At 29.9% G+C, this 23,834-nt stretch overlaps 2 protein-coding genes across 3 annotated transcripts in view; both read right to left on the reverse strand.

Annotated features, from left to right (window-relative positions):
- Positions 1-206: 206 nt before the first annotated feature.
- Positions 207-14,665, reverse strand: LOC128160653 (uncharacterized). Its single transcript, XM_052824012.1, has 11 exons — positions 14,592-14,665; positions 13,980-14,052; positions 13,692-13,862; positions 13,344-13,465; positions 11,937-12,081; positions 6,782-6,907; positions 6,397-6,579; positions 3,110-3,237; positions 2,439-2,562; positions 979-1,066; positions 207-565 (listed from the first exon to the last, which is right to left on the reverse strand). Exons 2-11 carry the CDS (start codon positions 14,047-14,049, stop codon positions 256-258), a joined length of 1,467 nt encoding a protein of 488 aa, XP_052679972.1. The 5' UTR covers positions 14,050-14,052; positions 14,592-14,665; the 3' UTR covers positions 207-255.
- A 4,335-nt stretch (positions 14,666-19,000) lies between these two features.
- LOC128158361 (uncharacterized) overlaps positions 19,001-23,834 on the reverse strand; it is a 37,065-nt gene continuing 32,231 nt past the window's right edge. The window contains exons 6-10 of one of the 2 annotated variants that reach the window (XM_052821155.1): positions 23,600-23,782; positions 22,212-22,327; positions 21,503-21,626; positions 20,035-20,122; positions 19,001-19,564 (exon numbers count right to left, since the gene is read on the reverse strand). In XM_052821155.1, the coding sequence (XP_052677115.1) occupies positions 19,255-19,564; positions 20,035-20,122; positions 21,503-21,626; positions 22,212-22,327; positions 23,600-23,782 (821 nt within the window). In that variant the 3' untranslated portion in view covers positions 19,001-19,254. The remainder of the gene's footprint in view (positions 19,565-20,034; positions 20,123-21,502; positions 21,627-22,211; positions 22,328-23,599; positions 23,783-23,834) is intronic. The other variant, XM_052821156.1, reaches the window with a different exon arrangement.

The raw sequence follows: 23,834 nt of genomic DNA on the forward strand, positions 1-23,834 counted from the left end.
TTTGGATATCAATATTGTACACTGTATACATGTCAAATTGAGCTACCAAAACATCATTTCATCATTTTTCATCGAATCTAATTGTAACACATATCATAATTGTGATTTTTCCGCTTCTTTAAAACTTGTCTGCTAAAACAGCATCTTGAAATATCATAAATGTTAGACTTTTCCACAATAAAAACAGGTAATAAAATAAATACAAGTACTAACAACTATTTATTTGATCATAGGTAGGTAATGTTCAACTAACGATCATTCATATTTATCGACTTGCAAACCAAAGTTAATACAATCAGACTCCGCAGATGACATGTTATAATAAATCTCATTCGAAGATTTTTCTATGACGGCATTGTGTACAGCTAAATTAGAATCGACATTATAAGTTCTGGTACTCTCGAATTGAAGTTGAGAATAGTCTGCCGACTGATTGGTGGGGTTACATGTAGGTTGCTGAAGTTCACAATAATCGTTGTCGGTTCGAGTTTCAACATTGCAATAATCAGCTGAGTCATTTAAAGGTGGTTGTTCTGTTTGTTCTGAATCTTTACCTTTCTTCTTTCTAAAAATAAATAGCATATCATTTCTAAACTTAAATAAGCGATACTAACATATATAAAAGGTTTTCAAAATTGCAAAACAAGTTATTTTTCATTTCAATCTTAATAAAACATTTTTATACGGGTTAATATTACTGTAAATATGGTTTTTACATGTATCGATACCAATGTTTTATGCATCAGATTGTGGTAATTTCGTTGTTAAGCAGGGATTAATCAGAAAAGAAGATTAGACAATAATTAGTATAATTATGTAAACAATTATCAAGTTAATTACATTTTTCCGTTTTACAAAATCCACGCAAACAATGCTAATGAACATTTATGCAATTGCAGTTTGTTGCAAATAAAAATAGTTGTATTGCATGCAATTCTCTTTAAAAAATAAAAAAAAGTTTACAAAAAATGAGATTACCTGATAATAAATAGGAGTACTAGTGCACCAATCAACAAAAGCAGCAGACAAAGACACACTGGGACTGCAAAAAGACTTGATGAACTATCTGAAGAAAAAATGTTGTTTATGTATTGTATATTTATATTATATTTCGTTCTCATTTGAACATAAAGAAATGTATTATTAAGATTTCCTTGGTTTCAAAAAAATACGTACGTATTTATTTATATTGTTTCAAAAAGAAAGTTTTTTTTTTAAATGAATCATCATAAATCATGTGATTAAGTCTCAAATCAAGATTTTTTTAAAAGAAATATTTTACTATCCAAAGAATTAATTAAGAACATCCCCTTAAAAAATATACGATTATAGAAGAGATAGCTTTTCCCGGGTTTCCCGAGTTTCCCGAGTTTCCCGAGATTGCTTGCTACATGTAGAAGTATAATAAAGAAACTACTGTTTTGTAAATTACATTTTTTTGTTCAATATAAACCAATAATTTTCTGATTCTCGATAATATCGTAATAAACAATTAAAAATTGAACATCTATTGATTATCGAGATGTTGAAAATTTAAATAAAGCTTTAATTGAGCTCCATAAATGGATAAATTCATCTCTTTGCTGTACCAATATTGGTTTCATTTTCTTCCCGGAATTATTTTTTATGCACAACGGAACCAGTGCTTTTCTCATACTGATATTTTACCAGTTAAAAGCTTCGACCAGTTATCGGCAAAACTTAAAGTTCGGGTTAATAGCTCGTAACTATACAAGATGCTTTTCATTCAGTATTTTGGTTCAAACGAAAAAAAGAAAGTTTGCATTGAAACTTTCTTTTATATGTTTTAAACATTATTTTAAGCGTTTATAACTGATTTACAAATTTGGACTTTCAGCAGTTGGAAAAATGACGTATTAGGTTTAAAGTAGATTGTTACCTCTTTGTAACACGTTATCATATTCTTCCTTTAATTTGACATTTATTATCAATGCATTTAAAGGAATTTACTTCCAAGAAATTCATAGCACAGTTGAACACCTGAATGCACAATTATGTATTGAATTATGTACGATTTGTGTATTACTGTATCATAAGAAACGAATAATTTAATGAGTTTTGCTTGTGCATCTTAAGTCTTGCCACACAACAGGAATAATTTAAATTACATTTTGCAGAGTATCAAATCAACATACACAGGGAATTAATTATGTAATTATCACGAAGCCGATGACTGGTACAATAAATTGTAAAAATTCTGCAAATTCGGGGCGAGCTAAAAACAATATGTTCTGGATTCTAATTAATAACTTTAACCTAACAGATGCATAAACAAGAAGTTTATTTAAAAAAAACCATGTCATATTTCATCTAAAAATGAAAGAATAAGTAAATACAGAACACTTTTTACATACTAGTATTCTTTTTCTAGACTAAATGCTGGAATACAAATATTATTACTTGTTTTTTTTTTTTACCTGTGCTCCTTTTTATTTTAGACGTTACTGTCAGATTGATTTGATAGTCTGTATCATAGCTACTTGACGAGGTTTCGGTTAATCTTTCATCTGTATTTTCCTGTGAAATCATTTGAGTTCCTTTCTACAAAAATACACTATTTTATTGTATTAAAGACCTTAAATTATAATTCAATAATCAATTAATTGTTTCATTAGGCATTAACCGGTGCATACTCCTAAAGAAAAACCCCCCAAAAGAATTCGGTAAATGTATATACAAATGTACGAGCATTAAATGTAATTTCCTAAGTCTTATGCATCACATTAAATTTGTTTTGCAATCCTAGATTTGCATCGTTATAAGCACTGCAAGTTAGTGCATCATTTCTGTTTAGAAATAGTCTAAAATATTTTTGTTTATTTGAAAGACATATCACAAAGGCATACCAAAGGTATATCAAAGGAATAAATGGCCAAACATTTCATAAAGGCATGTGTGCCAAAAATTAAACATCAAATACTTGTAACTTAATTCTTGATGATATAAAATTAATGAAGATATAATCATATGAAAATATATATTTGTTGTCCGTCCCAATAACACCTGAATTATATTCTAACATTTGGTAATTATAAAACTTTAAAGAGAACGTCGTATTTTAAAACAAATATAGTACTTTAATAAATACCTCAATGCACACGAAGTAGTTGTTTTCAAAGCAATTAGCAAACACACAGTTTTTGTTGTTGCATTTTAAGCATTCCTTGCTTATTCTTCCTTGATTACGGCTTTGTACATGTACAATTTTATCTTGTCCTCAAAAGGGAATAAAAAATAATAAGTCATAAATGGGTTAATATATTATGTGAAAAATCAACAATACATCTCTTTTTTTGTATAAAGCAAATAAAAAAAGTATTTTGCGTTTGGGTTTTTAAGGTTGTTTGGGTGTGAGCACACGAGGCTATAAACCTCGTTAATGGTTTCACACACACAATGAAGAACAATTTTTTCCTTTTTTTAAAGGAAGAAATTTTACTGCAGTATTTATATGAATTTTTGAAATATCATGCTTCTTGATGGACAAGCTTTTCGTTGTAAATAATTATTAAAATCAATACGTTCTAGCTTAACAATTCCCATATTTTTTTTTATTCTTCCTTATTTATTCAAAGATTTTTTCACGGTTTAAATGATCTTTTATGGCCAAGGTCATCCATAAAATATACAATCATTGTTATTTTTTAGAAAATAAGCGAGCGAACGAGTCAAAATGCCTCTCAATTTTAACAATTTTTTTAACAACAAGTGATGAGTCATGATCGGTTGGTTCTTCGCAAATATATATTTAAACAGTAAACATAAAGATGATATGAGAAACGATACGTAACATATGCGACTCAAATTCAATTACAAGTGTTCAATGACCAACAACAATGGTTTACCTTTATAAATCAAGTGACCTGAAATAAACGTTCGCTATATGACAATATTTGCCACACAATCCCAACCCCCCAAAAAACCCAAATCAACAATTCACAAGCAGTTATAATGAACATAATATCAATGCATTTTTTAAACTCTCCCTTCTTTCACATTATATGAGATGTTAGTTTTATACATTTCCCTATTTAGCTTAATTAGCCGTACCCAAAGACCTGAAGCCCCGATTTAGGGGTCATGAATTTCACAATTTAGGTAGAGAGCTTCATGAACATTTCAATTAAGCAGTTAGTTTATATCGCCCACTGTGAATGAATAAACAATTTTCTATTTCTCTTCTATATTTAAGTCGAATATGGCATGGACACTAAAGACAAGGCTTGGAAAAAACCCTAAAGGATTTTTACAACTCCGCAGAACTAAAAAAAACCCAGTTTCTGGTCTTATTGTAAGGCTCTATTGATCATATAAAAAATGCATTATTTCTTAAAAACATTTCCCTCTTTATAACTGATAGTTATTCAAGTAAATTGCACATACGGTTTGGAAGGAACATTTTTACTTGTTAAAGATTAGTTTTAACGAGGCCGAGTACAGTTCGAGTACGCACACTTTCGCACATCGTTTCATTTGCATTGTGAAGTTATCTTTTTGCTTGGTTGAGGCCATGACGTTATGGTATCAACTGCATATATGCAGCGAAATTGGTCGGAAAAAGGTCGTTTAAGGCGTAAAAATTATATTATATTGTAGAATAAACATAAATATCTTGAAGTACGAGGGTTATTCGGAAATTATTGAGACATTAACTCTTATTTCCTTAGGGAAAAAGATAAACCCTTCAAATTTTCCAAAAACGTAAACCAGGATAGGGTTCATCACTCTGAAAAGTTTCGTGTCCATAGCATGATTAGATCATTTCTGGTAAACTAACCAACTTGCCTTCGTCCAGTGGACCGGCGCAACCGCAAAATTACCGCAACGGCATTTTAACGCAGCTCATTGATCCTATGTTTTAAACACCTTACAAACAACATAAAATAGAATTAATTTGTCATTTCTCATCTTTTGTTTACATTTTAATAAGTCAACATTCGTATATTTTCTCCATTCTAGATTTTTGTGATAAAAAATCGGGTTATTTCTAACCAAAAGTCAAATTACTGTAAAATATCTCATACAGTCATTCTGTGTACATATTTTAGAACTGTTGACATTTGTTAGTGTGTAACAAGTACTTGATATTTAGTCACTTTGTCTGAATTCTAGCTAATCAATTAGTGAAAAAAGACAATAAACTGAAGCTCTTTATCCCTAGCCATCGTTTATTTTTGTGAAAGCAATTGGGTGCCCTGAAAAGGTTTTTTCCGAAATTTCCACCAATTTGATGACATTCGCTGCGCCCCATTGACGTCAACATTCAATATACCGTCGTTGTCAAATTTGTATTGCTTTGTAAATATATCTGTACAATATCCGTATTCAACTCGAACAGTAGTGAAACTTGATCAAAAGTTAGTCACAAAAATAGCAAAATGAAAATATATAATCTGATTTCATTAATTATAAACGGTAAGTTTGCGGACACTTAGATAGATGAAGTTTTAGTTTTATTATTCTTCGAGTTTATGATTGCGCCGGGTACCCCGACCTCAGATTTGTTAATCTGGAGTTAAAAACAAAATATTAAACAATTATTCAGTATTACTTTCTTTAATTATTTATTACGGTTTATTCAAAGTCCATGCCAATGTTCACCCTATTTCGTCACTTAGAAAGGGAAAAATCCGTGTTTTCTCAATAATTTCCGAACAACCCTCGTATAAGCTATATTTGGGTTCGGGTCGAAAAAGTGAAGAGGGTTCAGCAAGCCTTCTGTCACGTTTTCTTACCCCGCCTACATGTAAATATAGCTTAATAAATGTATTTCGAGACAGTATTTATGTATCTTATATTAATGACCCTTAATATGAGATATTATATATTTCTTTTTTAATTAGATATGTCTGAATGTTTTAATAATACTATTAAGTTCACCATTTCCGCCTTTGTCAAATAAAAAACAGACATTATCTGACAAATCTGGAAAATTTTGCATAACAAAATTGATAAGCCCGAGGAATAAACCATGGAATAATTTTTTTTTTACTTGACCATTTGATGCCTTTTAGCAATAACTTTCATATGTAGAACAGAAAAATAAATCCCTAGGGCAGAACTTTAAAAAAAAGAAAAAATGTGCACTATTGTTACAATTGAAGCAAAATTAGGGTTTTATGTTAAAAATCAATTAATTTTGAGATTATCCCGTAACAAACGATGTGGCAAATGTCTAATTTTTTCATCTCAAAATAATTATAATTTCAGGAAAAATTCATGTAAAAACTTTCATTAAAAAATCTAGGGCAGAACAAATTAAACCTGGCCTCGTTAAAAATTAAAACCTTCCTGGTTTTATGCTATTTTGAATTGAATCGTTATCTAATAGAAAGAATATAAGAAATTATAAGCATTTATTGTATTGAAACTTACCTCCATCAATACTAATGTATACTTCTTTGGCAATGCCTAGCCATGAAGTACCAAGAGGCTGTCCCTCAATGAAACTGCATGCTTGCGCAGGGTCAGTAAGATCTACGTCTCCAAGAAGATAAGAATTATGCCTTGATTTGCATTCTGATAACGATGATTGCCAACCACTGTATACTTTCAATACTGTTTTTAAAAAAAAAACTATTTGAATAAACACAATCAATCGATACATTAATTAAAGAAGCTATCTTTTTTTAAAAACTATGGTAAACATCATTGATAAAACAATACTCTGAAATTAAATCTTTAAAATTAAGCAAAATATAATGTAATATTTTATCTCCTCCATATAAATATACATGTATCCTGTACAAGCTCTTCTTACACGTTTTATTGCATATTAGAGCGTATGATAAACTACATTCCTGCTCTATGAAACTTTTGGCATTCTCGGGACACTGAATAGATAAACACTTTTTCTCTGTAAAGGCAAAATTCTCCTTTTCCGACCCTGAAAGAATGTAAAAAAGTACTTGTAAAAACTGAAACTTTCTTTGTTAAATCAATTTTTATAATATGCATAATATTATTCATTTTGTAATTAAACTTACTTTTAAATTAAAGTTATTTCTTAGAAAGTTTTTATTCTGGTTAACAAGGAACCTGCTTAAACTAAGAAAATAAAAACCCCCTCCAAAACTCAAAGGATTAAAATTGAAAAAACCAACCATCTTTATTAGACCCGGGGAACTTGTAATCCCAAGGCAGACGTTATATTATTTGTTAGAGACATTACAATATTTAGAGAATCAACCTTTTCTAAAGTCAGGAATCAAAATTTTCTAAAGTCAGGAATTTTTGATTTTGTCAGGAGTTTGTTGCTAAGTATTTCTTTCTTTCTGATTGGTCAAAAGAAGAGGTCACCAACGTTAAAAAATGTGTCATCTCGCTAGATGGAGCAATAGTTAACGCACATATGCATTGCCAGTTCGGTTAAAGAGTTATTTAGAGCGGAGCAGATCAAAAACCCTTGACTTGGGAAAATGGAAAATCAATCGCGTTATTTACAGTTGATTAAATAAATGTAGTATATTACTAAAATATGCTTTAGAATGTGTTATCAAATTTGAACATTCTATGATTTCTTCACTTAAAGTATTCTGAGTATCGCACTGTGTTATAATACGGATTTTACATATTGGTACGACTTTTACATAGCATTCTGTATATCCGGTATTTATTTTGCTCTACATCGCTCTTGTAAACAACTGCAATAAATAAGGAATAAGGAATCATTCTTTGAGTATTATGAGGTAATAATTTTGGTCGGGGCGTGATCAAATCCAATAAAGCCCTTCGGGCTTTATGATAGATTTGATCACGCCCCGACCGAAATTATCACCTCATAATATTCAAAGAATGATTTCTTATTACTTATATTTATATAATTTTAGGCCATCGTACGATTAAATATTTAAATATAAATAAGCAAACCCCGCTCGCGCCTCAACTTGGCGTCATTTGTATTATTGGTTATATAGTACAAAATCGAGACGTAGTGTTATCACAGGCAAAGACACTGGATAATGTAAATATTAAGCAATACAAACGGTAATGTGTATAATGTATGAGACACCCCTGCGAATGTGTTCGGAATGTTTTCTTTATGGTTGCTAAGTAAGTAATAAATTCAGAGGTGTTCGAATGAAAGTTCACAAGACTTCACCGATATTTGTTCACTTCCTGTGAAATTTCGAGCAGAAGTATAAGTGTTCGGATAATATTCTCAAAATACGTAAGTACTGGTCGTTTTTCATATCACATCCTACTGTGATTTATGTTAAAACAGGAAAAGCTTTCAAGATGTATGTCTTATTTTACCATCTAGCAGTTATTTATATTAAACGATAATATTCAGAAGAGAGTTATCGTTCGTGTTCAAACACGTGTAGAGTGGTTGAAAATATAACCATTGTGTTGCTTAATAAAATCATAGCCATGTTTGATGCTTGTGGTGTGCTATACCATGTTTTTAAAAAAAAAATTGGTGTCTGTTTTGCATTAAAACTTAGTATATCGAGCCATTTTCAAGGAACATTCTGCATAAAATGGTATAGTCTGTTTCACTATTGATGTTATTACTAGGTCAGGCGCGGATCGAAAATTAATCCTCAGGAGGGATCTCTTTTAAGCATGTTAGTTGTTGCAACAGCAGACAAAAACTAATTTTTGTATAGTCACATTTATTTCTAGAACACATTTTATTCACCAATTAATGAAGATAAAGTTTAAAATCAATAAACCTCTAGATTTTATATTTGACTACTATATAAAGAACCTAGATACATGTACTGTGAAATAGACTTTATACACGAGGTACGATTTTTACTGCTAAACTGACAGGGTCAAATAAAACCACGTGGTCTAAAATTTGAATGACAATAACATTCGCAGGGGTGTGAGAGATAGAAATGAATAATGCTGATTAACAAGCTTTTGTTAAAGTAGAAGGAGAAATGACAATTCTGAATGAACAGGATCTCAAATATGCTGATATCTAACAATGTAACTTTACGGAATTTTTCTCAAGGGTCTACTTGGTTTAGAGATTAAAGGGTGAAAAGTAATCCATCAACATATAATTTATTTTACCAAATCTTTATTCTTAGGTGTCGTGCTATAGAATAAACCATATAAGTTTGAGTCAATAAAATTGTAACCAATGACCAAACACGATACATGCATCACCTTTTTGTAAGCTTAACACATTTAGTGCCAAGTATAGGACTACCTGAACAAAAAGTTATGAATTCTATATGACTTAATGCCAATAATGCATGTACATATGAAAATGAGCTTTATGCATTCCGTAGGTAATTTATTGAAACATTTTCAGCAAACAAAATGTTGAAAAGCATTGTGTACACGTATATGATTAAACCTGTTTTGTATGCTTAAGAACAAAGTACATTTGTTTAGACGTATACTGCCTAGTATGGAATCCTTGAATAGATCAAAGATAATTTGTCCGAAGGCGGAAAGGGTCCGAGACCAAGACCAATTTCTGTAACTTTAATATTTAAATAAATCATAATTTGATCTTCCATACCATATCCCTAGATCCGCACATGCTGCATTAAAACAGGGTTGTTGCAAGCCCCCCCCCCCCTCCCCCACACACAAAAGAGCACAGCAGGAGCACCCATGTCCCAGTTTATCTCCTTTTAATTTATTTTACTGTTATTGAAGCAGCAGGAGGTGAAAACAGAATTATACTTTTTATGTGTCTTAGAGACACGTTTAGTTTTATGTATACGTAGATAAGCAAAACAAGTATGATAATGTCCTGTTTAAAAAAATACATTTTTTTAAAAATACATAATAAATAACGACGCAAATAAATAAATTTCAAAAGATAAAACAAAACGAGTTATTGTAATTAAAAGGTATTGCATACTGCGTATAATTTTTGACTGATTTGTGAATATAAACACCCGACCGCTATTAATTAAGTCAATTACATTTAATTTTTAAGTTAGAAAAAAAATGAATTCTTGTGTACATCAAAATTAAGTGTGTTTGACAGTTACATAATATTTTGGACAGTTAAAATAAAACTTTTTGATTTGCTGTTAATTCCATGGAAATTAAAAAGTAAGAGAGAACAAGTATTCCTTTTAAAGGAATGATCGGCAACAATGATATATTGATAGCTAGAAGCAATCAAAATGATCAGTTTGATGTAAAATACTTATAAAAGTACTGTATTTTTCATCTTCGCTAGCCAAGGGTTTTCGGTCCATTTTGCTCCCCATAAATCGGGAGCAATTAAAATGGACCGAAAACCCTTGGCTAGCGAAGATGTGTTTTTTTGGTTTTTTTTTTTTTTGTTTTTTTTTTTACAAAATATAGAATATTTTGAGTCTGTATACCATAATTTCATCACTATAAACCGTCAACAAATTAAATTTTGAAATAAATTTGGGAAAGCCGTTCGTTAACTCCTTGTCTAGTTTTATATTTTTAACATAATTACATGTATTAAATGTTAATGTATCTTCAGAATACTGAGTAGGGCTCTTAAAAGAGCATTAACACGTATACAAAGAAATAGTTGTATTAAAATAATTTAATGCGACTGAAAAACATTGAATGCCATCAGGACTTGCTATTGAGGTCGCATTATAACGTAATCTTGTTTATAAATCAAGCCGTCTTCCTAGCTACTATTATGCAACATCAATAGATCGAGGTCAGTCCATGGAGCTTGATGATAGAGGTGCATTTTTGAATTAACAGGTCGAACTGTATTTTATGTATGTTTGCATCTCTTAAGGTAAATGAATTGAAATAAAACTGAGTAAAATGTTATATAAATACTAAACCAAACTTCAAGTTTTTATAAGAACTACTTATGCAAGCGCAATGTGTGCGCACGTGGAAGCATTTGCCGGATGCCTCATATGGACACAACAGTGATCGGCCGTACATAAAGTTGTGTGTGTATATACACAACACAATAAGCGAGTCACTTTCTAAATCTTTTTGATCGTTCAAATCTTTTTTTATGCATACAATAATTGCCATGGTTTGTATATTTGCGCGTGTTAACTAATTTAATTTTGTTATAAAATTATTAAATCGCTAACAAAATTTAAATAAAGGGAGATAGGTATTTTATATTTTCACTTTTTATATTCTTAATTGCTCTTTGCAAAAAGTAATATAAATATATAACCCCCTTCTATCACAAATAAAAATTAAAATGTCTATTTATTATAGTTGTTTCAGTGTCACTTACATGTTGTTTACCTTAATAGGTATGTTTTTGAAATGCAGTTCAGAAAGATATTTTTGACAAAATCATTGAAACTCATTGCTAGTTTTTAAAAATTTTACACAGAACTAAATCACTGGAATTATTGCATTTTTCTCTCTTTCTAGCCTTGGGCCTGTCTTTAAGTTTTTAACTCTTAGTCTATTAAGTCTTAAGGCAAAGTTGAATTTTAAAATACGTCCATACCATCATGTAATCTAATTATTTTCACATTATGAAAAATTTCGACAACTCGGCACATAACTGTCCTTGTAAAATAGTAGAACTGGAATCTGTAGCTTACAGTAGAACAAATGATTTTAACAAAAACAGTCAACATGGTGAAAATCAAGCTGTTTGAAATTAGAATTTAAAAGCAATTATTTCAATAAGATTACTCCGCTATTATACAAGTTAACCCCGTAGGAAACACTAGCGCTCTTGCCTGTGTGTATATGCCTTTCTACACGAGGTTTTGAAATCTTTTACAACAAATATACTCTGAAAAGTAGCCATATATGCAAATGGAACATTTTTGTTTTATTTAATTCTAAAAAACAAAAATTGTACACGATTTGAAAATAGAAATAGAAACCCGGTAAGGAAGCACATGACGCAAGAGTACAGAGCTACTATGAATGGCATTCAGTGAACTTAAAACTTTATAAATCTATTTCATCACCTTCAGTTAAAAACATGCAGAAGTATATCATAAAAAATGTACCTGACTTAAATAGACTATACGTCTTGTCTCCTCCACAATCATTTTGAAACGTAAGATTGGCTTTGATTGAACATGACAATGAACAATCATGTGCTCTTCTGCTTCTTTGTTTAGGTATTTGTTCCAAGCAAACACATTTATTTAGCTGTCAAGAATTCAGAAAAATAAAGGCAACTTTTAAGAACATGCTTTAAAAATCTTCAAAAATATAATGTCGGTATTTTTTTTTCCACTTGTCTTTTCCCTGAAATGCCCCTTATGATTGCAAGTGCAATTTGTTTGTTTTCAAGCAGTAAGTCTAATGACATGCAACCAAAACTGTTGCGTAACCGGATGCTCTGTCAGAGCGCTTCTTATGAAGCATTAAAATAAATACTTCTGAAAGGAAGGCCACTTTGATGTTTATATGAAAAAAATGACAATAACAAACTGTCAACCATCTCAAAGATCCATGAAACGAAATACAAATTCAAAGCAGAGAAACATGGACCTCTAAAAAAAATTTCGGTAGGGTCAGGTGCCATGGAGGAGTGAGCATCCTTTGCTGACCGGTCACGCTAAAATCACAATTTAATTGTGAAAATTCACACATTCAATAAGTACTAGGTAAACTGATATACTGTTATTCTAAATGTAGCAAACATTCAGTTTTGACTCAGAATTAATACCATCAATCAAAATACCATATAAGATAACAACAATTTAACTCGATGATAATGTTGGAAAAAATTTTCTCTAGAAAAATTATTTTTGTGGTACATTGCGCGATACAAATACATCCTCCACGAATCTGTATGCATAATATGTCGGTTCGCAAAAAAGGAAATCATTGATTTTGTCCTCATCATTATTTCTATACTGCAGCTGGGCATTAAGTTACTTCTTACTCCACAAGCTTGGTTTTTAAAATAATTTTATAAAAACAACAAATGGAAGAAATTTGCAAATGTTGTTCTTTCACATCCACCACTCGGTACCCAATATGCAATCATAAGTTATTACAAATATTCTAAACAAGCTTGCTTATCGCTTTCATATACTTACAGTACTTGCTTCTATTTGTTGTTTTTTTGCACTCAGTGATACAAGCTTAATACCAAAATATTCAAATATATCCTATTTCTAAACTTTAGAATTTCCTTTCATGTCATGCATTATATTAACATATCGATATTGGTAATGCAGTTTGACAAACACAACGAGTAGTCCTGACTAAAAAAAAATACCTGCGTATGCAGAATGGTCGGTCAAAATACAATCATGCTAAGGTAAGATGCATCATATAAATGTAGCAATTTTATACGTTAATTATTCGCCAATATATACGTACGATTTCTTCCTCTTTCTTTAAATTTGAATACAAGATAACGTTTTAATTGTTATATACTGACACACCGATAACGTTACCTGTAAACCAAACACAAAGTAGTTCGATTCAAGGCATACTTCCTGACAAAGACCGGCCGATGGAAAATGCATCTCATAGGATATCTGTTCCAAAGTGTTTACTACAGTTTCTTCGAAACAACCTATCACAAATTTTAATTTTATATTTTCAGGTACTTACAATTAAAAAAACATAACTTTTTTTAAAAGCAATACCCTTTAATATTGATAAGATAAAAAATCATTATTGCCAAGCATCGTTACACGTAAGATTTCGTAAACTTTCAAAAATGTCGTGTTACAGTCTTTAATTTTTCTTTCACACTTTTTGTTTGACTGTTTAAAATTATGTTAAGGCTTAGTTCTTACCAATTATTTTTATCCATTCTGATAAGCGAGTATAATGTCCTGTCCAAAAATACGTTTCATTAAATAACGTATGTATACCCAGATTTGGTAACATTTTCCCTTCTTTCTTGCAGTGTATATGAGCATTTGTCCAATTTGTCTGTGCAATACTTGATATAGTTCCATAACATCCTGCGATTGAAATATAATGAAAGTTTTACTGAGAGAGAGAGAGAGAGAGAGAGAGAGAGAGAGAGAGAGAGAGTAATCCACAGCCGAGTTTGTTTTGATTTACTACGTTTTATTCACCTGTGAAAAGTTTTGTAATCGATACGATGATCAGAATAGTTTTTCTTGATTGGCCCATATAGCTATACATTGCCTAGAAACAAAAAAAGAAGAAAAACAATTGTGAAACTTAAAACTCAATTTAATAACTGATTATAAATGTTTTCAGATTAAAAAGAATTGTTAATAGAAACAGGAAAACAACATTAGGTTTTTAGAATTATTGTTCTATTCAATAAAAGGTATAATAAGCATTATCCTCTTCTTTGAGGTAAAATCCAATTAAATCGAATAAAAAAACCCCAGCAATCCACTTAAATGTGAGCAAGTGTAAAATATTTGAAAACAATTGCTGAGCTATGTCAATTTTCACTTATATAGTTATACTGTTATTAACTGATATGCATAATATATTACATATAGATCTCTAACATAATATATACAAAGAGTATGTAAAAAAAAGTCAGCATTCTACATCTAGACAATTTTTTGTGAACTTAAATCACCTGTATTTACCTCAGTGTACCTGTATAAATATTTAATTAAAACTTACCTTAAAATGGTCAAAATCATGAGATGTAAAAAGAAATAGCCAATTTTAAACAAAGCACCAAAAAACAGTAAAGAAATTACCTCCTGTTAACCACAGATATCGAATTCACAAGTACCGTCAAGTGCTTTTGTCCTGCCTATTTAACTTCCTTGTTTGTTTAAACCTCGCAATTACAATCCGAGGTTTCCAAGTTTTTCCGTTTGAAAGTTCAAATAAGCCATACTCCTTTCACAGATAAAACACGCCCTTAGCTAGACTGAAATTAATTGTGTTTGGATGCAAGATAAATCTTACAAAGTATATCGATGAAAAGTAAATTGACATATCATTTGAAAATTATCAATATAGTTTAGTCGCAATCAAGAGTCTTTGGGAAAAGAATAAACTTCACGTTCTTTAGTTAAAAAATAATGTTACATTATCAGTATCTGGTTTGGTTAGAATTGTGTTTAGAAGGAAATTTTTTGTACGTTTTTGGTTTTTTAAAAAATATTTATTAGTCATAACGACTATATTAGATATATAAAAAAAATTTGATGCGTTTATTTAAAACTATTTTCGTTTTAAATAAATGAATAAAAAGCTATCTTTGAAGAGATATCACACATCTAAAACATTATATCATATCAGATCAAATTCAAACGATGATTTAATGACTATGATATAATATGAATAAACATGCACAAACAATTTTGCTCATCGACCAAATTATGCTCTGATATCAAACTAAAATCTAAAATACCAGCAAATAAAAAAGTAAATAAATAAATTTATAAATAAATAAATATACAACTTGAATTGATATTGTAGAGTATTGTATAACAAACTGACTCGACATCATGTTGTGTGATATGAATAAGATACCTGTAATATTTTGAATAATATGAGACATTTTCAAAAGATTCTGTATCTGATTAAGTATTAAACAGTTTTGTTCTGAAAAAAGTATTCTCATAATCGTGTGTCCATACGTAATAAGTAACGCGAGTAACACGTTAAAAACTTTTTTGCACACATTGTAACTTTCTGAACAAGCGCCCAATGCTTTTTATCAAATGTTACATCTAACAGTAACTTTCAGATATAAACAATAAGAAACATCAACCGTCTTGTCCTAATTGTGAAGTAAAGATTTTAATTATACAGTTTAGAACAATTGCATTTTTATTATTTTTTTAAAGATTGAATTTGAATGAAATGATAAATTTATTATAACTGGTCAATTGCATTTGCATAATGAATAGTTTCAATTTGACATACTGGACCCCTGGTAAAAAAGTGATAAAATTCATGTGGGCATTATTTAACAAGAATCATTTTTCGTCATGTTTAATGCTGAAAGTAAACGTGTTCAAAGTTCAATGTAAGAATTTTTAAAAAAAAATTATTACTTACAACAAACCCTGTCCTTGAAAACAAACTAATTCGATAAATGATTTGACTTTGTCGTGAGATGATAAAGAACTAAGAATTATTTCAAAATCAAATTATAATTTCACTTTCGTTTGCAATTTGATATTTATATTTAAATTGATATCCAATGCTGGTTGCTATATTCGATTTTAAAGTTCAAATATTATATAATATCATCATCGGTATCTGTGTACTTTTCCTGGAACATAACTTTCTCGTCATGTGCATGCATACATTAGTAGGTAATCATACTAGTCAAGGAAAAGATACATTCTTTGAAACAATGCAATTGCACAACATTGTTTTATTAGCGTCATGTATACCACTTTTTTGTTTGAATGAACCGAGAGTTTATCTAAGCTTTTCTGATCACCTTTTGCCCGTTATTCAACAATGATAATTTTTCATCAAGTTTAATTAAGTTCAGAACGGTTTCATTTTAAGGTACAAAAAATGACCAGGGTTGTTTTTCTTAGGGGTCATTTTCTTTTTCACCTGCTTTAATTTAATGCATACATACATCTTAAAACATAAGCCACTCAAATGACTTAAAATGAAGTTCACAGATCATTTTCGGATGGCATTTGCATGAACATGTTAAAGTAATAAAAATACTATCAATGTACCCCTTTAAAAAATCCAAATTGATAAATGCTATGTTTTCTCCTGAGATGATAGGGAACTAAAACTTTCTTTTTCAAAATCCCATGATATATTTCACATTTATTAGTGATTTAATATCAAGTTTTATTTGGAACTCAATGTTGGAAGCTATATATGTTTATTTTATTGTTAAACATTTCAATCGTTTTTCGGTATCTGTTTAAGTTTCTTAGAACACAACTCCGTCGTCATGTGCATGCATGCATTGATAATTAATCATATTTGCCAAGGAAAAATTTCTTTCCTTGAAACATTACCTTATTCAAGTTTATTGTAGGTTAATTTTTTTTAATGATCGTGCAATGGTTTATATAGTTCAAATATTTGGCCCTTTAATTAAGGAGAAAAACTCTTCATTGACAATTAATAATGGTCAAGCGATTTCTGGCCGTCGCATTGAAGAAAACACAAACATATGCCGATCAGGAATAAAAACAAATATTAAATTATAATCAAACCAAACGTCATAAGAAAATAAATATGCTAATTCATATGAAACAGTTGGTTGAATAATATCGGTATGTGAAGAAAAATAAACAAAGATAAGAAGCGATTTAAAAATAGCTAGATGCGAACATAAATAAATTTTTCGTAGACAACCTAATATATAGAGTTTTAAGGATGATCACACTTAAGGACAGGCACTATTTATGAGGACATATAGTTTTAAAACAAGCAATTTTTCTCTCACTTGCAGGAATGCTCAACATCCAAACTGCAACTTAAGCTAATTAAATGTAATAAAAATATGTAGTTACATGTACCAAGTAGGAATCAGTCTTCATTGGCGGGGATTAATAGTGATTTCTTGAATGTCCATACGATAATGTATACGCTCACTTTTGTATTGATTTCATTCATAGCGCATGTTTGTCTATTGTTCTCAGCTGAACAGTAGTTTTATATTTCTAATACCTTAGTCATGTCAAAAAAGAGATAAATAGACAAACATACATTCCTGCTTTAAAACAGAAAATCTGCTTCGTCTCACTTTTCCTTTTTGTGTTGCAACCAAAGATTGATACGTGTTAAATTTTACAATTAACTACGTGATTTCTCACCTCAGGTATCTTTGTGAATACACAATTTTATCATGTGACGTGTAAGTTAGCATGTTATGTGCTAACTAGGAAACTGTTTTCGAACACGTTAAGTCGTCCAGCATTGATTTAAAGTTTTCTGTACTGACATTGCTGTAGTCTTATTGTTAAAACCTGGTAAATAATAAATTTTTGTCATATAAAATAGAGAGGGCTTGGGTGGAAGTAATTACATAACTTTTTTATACTTGGCACCGTAAGAAAGTTGATTGTTCACTGAGTTGACTGTTGAGTGTAATAATAAGATAAAAACCTGCTAATATTTGTTGTTGGGGTTCTATAGAGGAACAAGGAGTTACACTGATTATGTCATAAAGACACATTTAAATTCAGTTTTAATATATCTATCAAAATACTCGATGGTAGTTGCCATTTATAGATTGTACTGATCTCCTTTGGAATAAAAGCTCTATATAAAAATATAGGTAATATTTAAAACTAAAAAATTCATTTCTTCAAACTTCATGTTGTTCTGATCGATAATTTGTTGACCATAGAACCTCCTTAAGTAAGTTCAAGCGGATTGATATGTAAGAGATCAAGAAACGCAGGGTTAAATATTTAATTTTTAAACAAAAAAAAAGTTTTTTCAATCAGAAATTCGTTGGTTTTTGTGTCTGAAATACGCATGGTCTTTCAGAACCATTGGTGGGAAGTCAGAAAAATGGAAAATATGGCCTAACTAACGTAATGTTTGTCATCATACGCTGTTTGTTATTTTGCAACTTGATTATGAATAAGGAATTAAAAAGTTATGTTTTAGAAAACAGAAGCGGAATCAGCATTTCCCAAGAGTTTAAGACAATTTTCGTTATTCATAAACATATCCTGTTTAGTTTGATATTGTCTCATGACTTTCAAAACAGTAAAAACAAAGATGAAAATTGATCAATGAAATTAAAAAGTTTTCATTTGCAATGCTTTTACACAACACTTGATAAATTGCAAAAGACAGTAGTTAAGAGAAAGATATGATTTGTAAATACAAATGCATGTATTTGAAAACAGATTTAAAAAATTGGAGAACGATCCATAAAAAGTGCTCCAATTCCTCAACTCCAAAGTTGGAAAAATGGATTTCAAATGCGCATAGAAGAAATATTCTGTTGTTTGGCTTATACAATTTATATTTATGCCGTATTTCAGTGTGCAACTAATTTTATGATCTGCCTGTGCATTTTTCTATGAACGATAACGTTAACATTTTTTCTATTCCAAAATGACAAGTTTTGAATTTTAAAGCGCAGTTCATCTCTGTTTCTGGTCATCCTCAATAACTTCACAAGGGTTTCCCAAAACCATAAAACTGTTGCTTTGGATATCAATTTTATACACTATATATGTCAAATTGGGCTACCAAAACAGCATGTCATTATTTTTCATCGAATCTAATTGTAATACATATCTAATTGTGATTTTCTGCTTGTTCAAAATTGTTTGTCTACTAAAACAGCATTTTGAAATATCATTTACGTTAAACTTTCCCACAATAAAAACAGGTAATAAAATAAATACAAACACTGACAACTATTCTTTTGATCATAGGTAGGTAATGTTCAATTAACGATCATTCATTTTTATCGACTTGCAAACCAAAGTTTATACAAGCAGACTCTGCAGATGACATGTTATAATAAATTTCATTCGAAGGTCTTTCTATGACAGCATTGTGTACAGCTAAATCAAAATCGACATAATAAGTACTGGTACTCTCGAATTGAAGTTGAGAATAGTCTGCTGACTGATTGGTGGGGTTACATGTAGGTTGCTGTAGTTCACAATAGTCGTTGTCGGTTCGATTTTCAGCATTGCAATAATCAGCTGAGTCATTTAAAGGTGGTTGTTCTCTTTGATCTAAATCTTTACTTTTCTTCTTTCTAAAAATACATGTAATTAGGTTATCATTTCTTAACTCAAATAAGCGATACTAACATATAACAGGTTTAAAAAGTTGCAAACCAAGTTATTTTTCATTTTAATCTTAACATTACATTTTTATACTAGTTAATATCACGGCTTAATAGGGTTTTACATGATTGTATCAATGATTTTATGCATCAGATTTCGGTAATTTCGTTGTTAAGCAGGGAATAATCAGAAAAGAAGATTAAACAATAATTAGCATATATAAACAACTATCAAGTTAATTACATTTTTTCGTTTTACAAAATCCACGTAAACGATGCTAATGAACAATAATGAAATTGCAGTTTGTTGCACATTAAAATAGTTTTATTACATGCAATTCTTTTTTGATATATTTCATTAATCGATTCTTTTACTTTTAAAATATTACCTTTATAGATAAAAAATAAATAAAAGAAAAAGTTTAAAAACATGACTCTACCTGATAATAAATACGAGTGCTAGTGCACAAACCAACAAAAGCAGCAGACTAAGACACACTGGGACTGCAATAAGACTTGATGAACTATCTTAAGTAGAAATGTTGTTTATGTATTTTGTTGCACGTTTTCTAGTTTCTTGTCATTTGTGCATACAGAAATGCATTATTGAGTTTTCCTTGGTTTCAAAATATAAGTACATATTTATTTATATTGTTTCAAAAAGAAAGATTTTCTTTAAAATGAATCATCATAAATCATGTGATTAAGTCTCAAATCAAGATTTTTTAAAAAGAAATATTTTACTATCCAAAGAATGAATCAATAAGTTTAAGAACATCCCCTTTAAAAATATACCATTATAGAAACGATAGCTTTTCCCGGGTTTCCCGAGTTTCCCAAGTTTCCCGAGTTTGCTCACTACATGTAGATGTATAATAAAGAAACTACTGTTTTGTAAATTGCAATTTTTTAAAAAATATAAACCAATATTTTTTGATTCTCGATAATCTTGTAAAGAACAATTAAAAATTGAACATCTATTGATTATCGAGAGGTTGAAAATTTAAATAAAGCTCTAATTGAGCTCCATAAATGGATAGATTCATCTCTTGCTGTACCAATACTGGTTTTTTTTCTTCCCAGAATTATTTTTTATGCACAACGTAAACAGTGCTTTTCTCATACTGACATTTTACCACTTAACGGTTTAGACCAGTAATCGGCAAAACTTAAAATTCGTTTTAATAGGTCGTAACTATACAAGATTTTTTTTTAATTCAGTAGTTTGGTTCAAATAAAGAAAAGTAAGTTTGCATTGAAACTTTCTTTTATATGTTTTAAACATTTGGTTGAGCGTTTAATACTCATTTACAAATTTGGACTTTCAGCAGTTGGGAAAATGACGTATTAAGTTAAAAGTAGACTATTACCTCTTTGTAACACATTATCATATCCCTTCTTTGATTTGACTTATATTATCAATGCATTTAAAGGAATTTACTAACTTCTGAGAAATTCATAGCAGAGTTGAACACCTGGATGCACAATTATGTATTGAATTGTGTACGATTTTGTGTATTACCGTAACATAACAAACGAATAATTTAATAAGTTTTGCTTGTGCATTATAACAAGACAGTCTTAAGTCTTGCCCCACAAGAGGAATAATTTAAGTCACATTTTGCAGAGAATTAAATCAACATGCACAGGGGATTAAGTATGTAATTATCACGAAGCCGATGACTTGTACACTGAATTGTAAAAAATCTGCAAATTCGGGGCGAGCTAAAAAACTATATGTTTGGATTCTAATTAATAATTTAACCTAACAGATGCATAAACAAGAAGTTTATTTAAAAAAAAAATAATATCATATTTCATCTAAAAATGAAGAAATTAAGTAATACATAACACCTTTTACATACTAGTATTTTTTTCTAGACTAAATATTATTAACTTGTTTTTTACCCGAGCTCCTTTTTATTTGGAATGTAACTGTCTGAGTGGTTTCATAGTCTGTATTATAACTACTTGACGAGGTTTCGGTAAATCTTTCATCTATATTTTCCTGTGAAATAATTGGAGGTCCTTTCTACAAAAATACACTTTTTTTTATTGTATTAAAGACCTAAAACTATAATTCAATAAACACAAATCATCATTTTTTTTATATTAGTCATTAACCGGCGCATACTCTTATAGAAAAAAACTGATAAGAATTCGGTACATGTATATATGAGCATCAACTGTAATTTACAAAGTCTTATGAAAATAACCATTGCTCTCTAACCCTCACTTTAAATCTGTTTTACTTTCCTATGTTTGCATCGTTATAAGCATTTCAAGTTAGTTCATCATATCTGTTCAGAAATAATCTAAAATAGTATTTTTTTTTTTGATAGACATATCACAAAGGCATACCAAAGGAATATCAAAGGAATAATTGGCAAAAAACTTCATAAATGCTTTTGTGCCAAAAATTCAACATCAAATACATGTACATGTAACTAAATTCTTGATGAAATAAAATACATGAAGATGTAATCATATAGAAAATATTTTTTTTCTTTGTAGTCCGTCCCAATAACACCTGAATTATATCCTAACATTTGATAATTATATAACACTTCAAAGAGAACGTCGTATTTTAAAACACATATAGTATTTCAATGAATACCTCCATGCACACAAAGTAGTTGTTTTCAAAGCATTCAGCAAACACACAATTTTTATTGTTGCATTTTAAGCATCTTCTTGGATTAGGGCTCTGTACATGTACAATTTTATCTTGTCCTCAAAAGAGAATAGAAAATGATAATAAGTCATCAATTGGTAAATATACTATGCAAAATATCAACAATACATCTGTTTTCTTTGTGTAAAGCAAAAAAAAAACGTATTTTGCGTTTGGGTGTTTGATGTTGTTTGGGTGTGAGCACACGAGGCTATATACCTCGTGAATGTTTTCACATACAAAATGAAGAAAAAATATTTAATTCTTTAAAGGAAGAAATCATACTGCAGTATTTATATGAATTTTTGATACATCAAGCATCTTGATGAACAAACTTTTCGTTGTAAATCATTATTAAAATCAATACATTCTAGCTTAACAATTTCAATATTTTTATATTCTTCCTTATTTATTTAAAGATTTTTTCACGTTTAAATGATCTATTATGGACAAAGTCATCGACACAATATAAAAACATTGGCGAGCGAGCGAGTCGAAATGCCTCTTGATTTTGAACAAATATTTTAACAGCAAGTGATGAGTCATGAGCGATTTGTTCTTCGCAAATAAATATTTAAACAGTAAACATAAAGATGATATGAGAAACGATACGTGACATATGCGATTCAAATTCAAATACAAGTTTTTAATGACCAACGGCAATAGGTTACCTTTATGAATCAAGTGACCTAAAAAAAATGTTCGCTATATTTGCCACACAACCCCACCCACCCAAATAAAAATTCAAATCAACAATTCACAAGCAGTTATAATACATTTTTAACTAACCCTTCTTTGTCAGTACATGAAATGTTAGTTTTATACATTTCCGAATTTAGCCAAGTAAGCCCTACCCAAAGACCTGAAGCCCTGATTTAGAGATAATGAATTTCTCAATTTAGGTAGAAAGCTTCATTAACATTTTAATTATGCATTTAGTATATATCGCCCACAGTGAATATAGAAACGAATTTCTTTTTCTCTTCTACATTTTAGTCGAATATGTCAGGAACACTTAAGACAAAGTAACTGTTATGAAAAAACTGTAAAGAATATTTACAACTCTGCAGAACTGAATAAAAGTTTCTGGTCTTATTGTAAGGCTTTATTGATCATATAAAAATGCATTATTTCTTTAAAACATTTCCCTCCTTATAACTGATAGTAACTCAAGTAAACTGTATGTATTGTTGGGAAGAAAGATCTTTACATTTTAAAGACTAGCTTTAAAAAATAAAATCTTCCTGTTTTTTTATGTTATTGTGAATTGTATCGTTACCAAATAAAAAGAATGTAAGAAATTGGAAGCATTTTTGTTGATTGAAACTTACCACCATCAATACTAATGTAAAATTCTTTGGCAATGCCTATCCATGAAGGAACAAGAGATTGTTTTTGGATGAGATTGCATGCTTGCCTAGGGTCAGTAAGATTTACGTCTCCAAGAAGATAAGAATTATGCTTTGATTTACATTCTGCTAACGATGACTGCCAATCATGATATTTATGATAAACTGTAAAAGTTTAAAACAAACAGTTAAAGGAAGAAACATAACATTTCATGGC

This window comes from Crassostrea angulata, chromosome 8, assembly GCF_025612915.1.
Source record: "Crassostrea angulata isolate pt1a10 chromosome 8, ASM2561291v2, whole genome shotgun sequence".
Classification (NCBI taxonomy): Eukaryota; Metazoa; Mollusca; class Bivalvia; order Ostreida; family Ostreidae; genus Magallana; species Magallana angulata.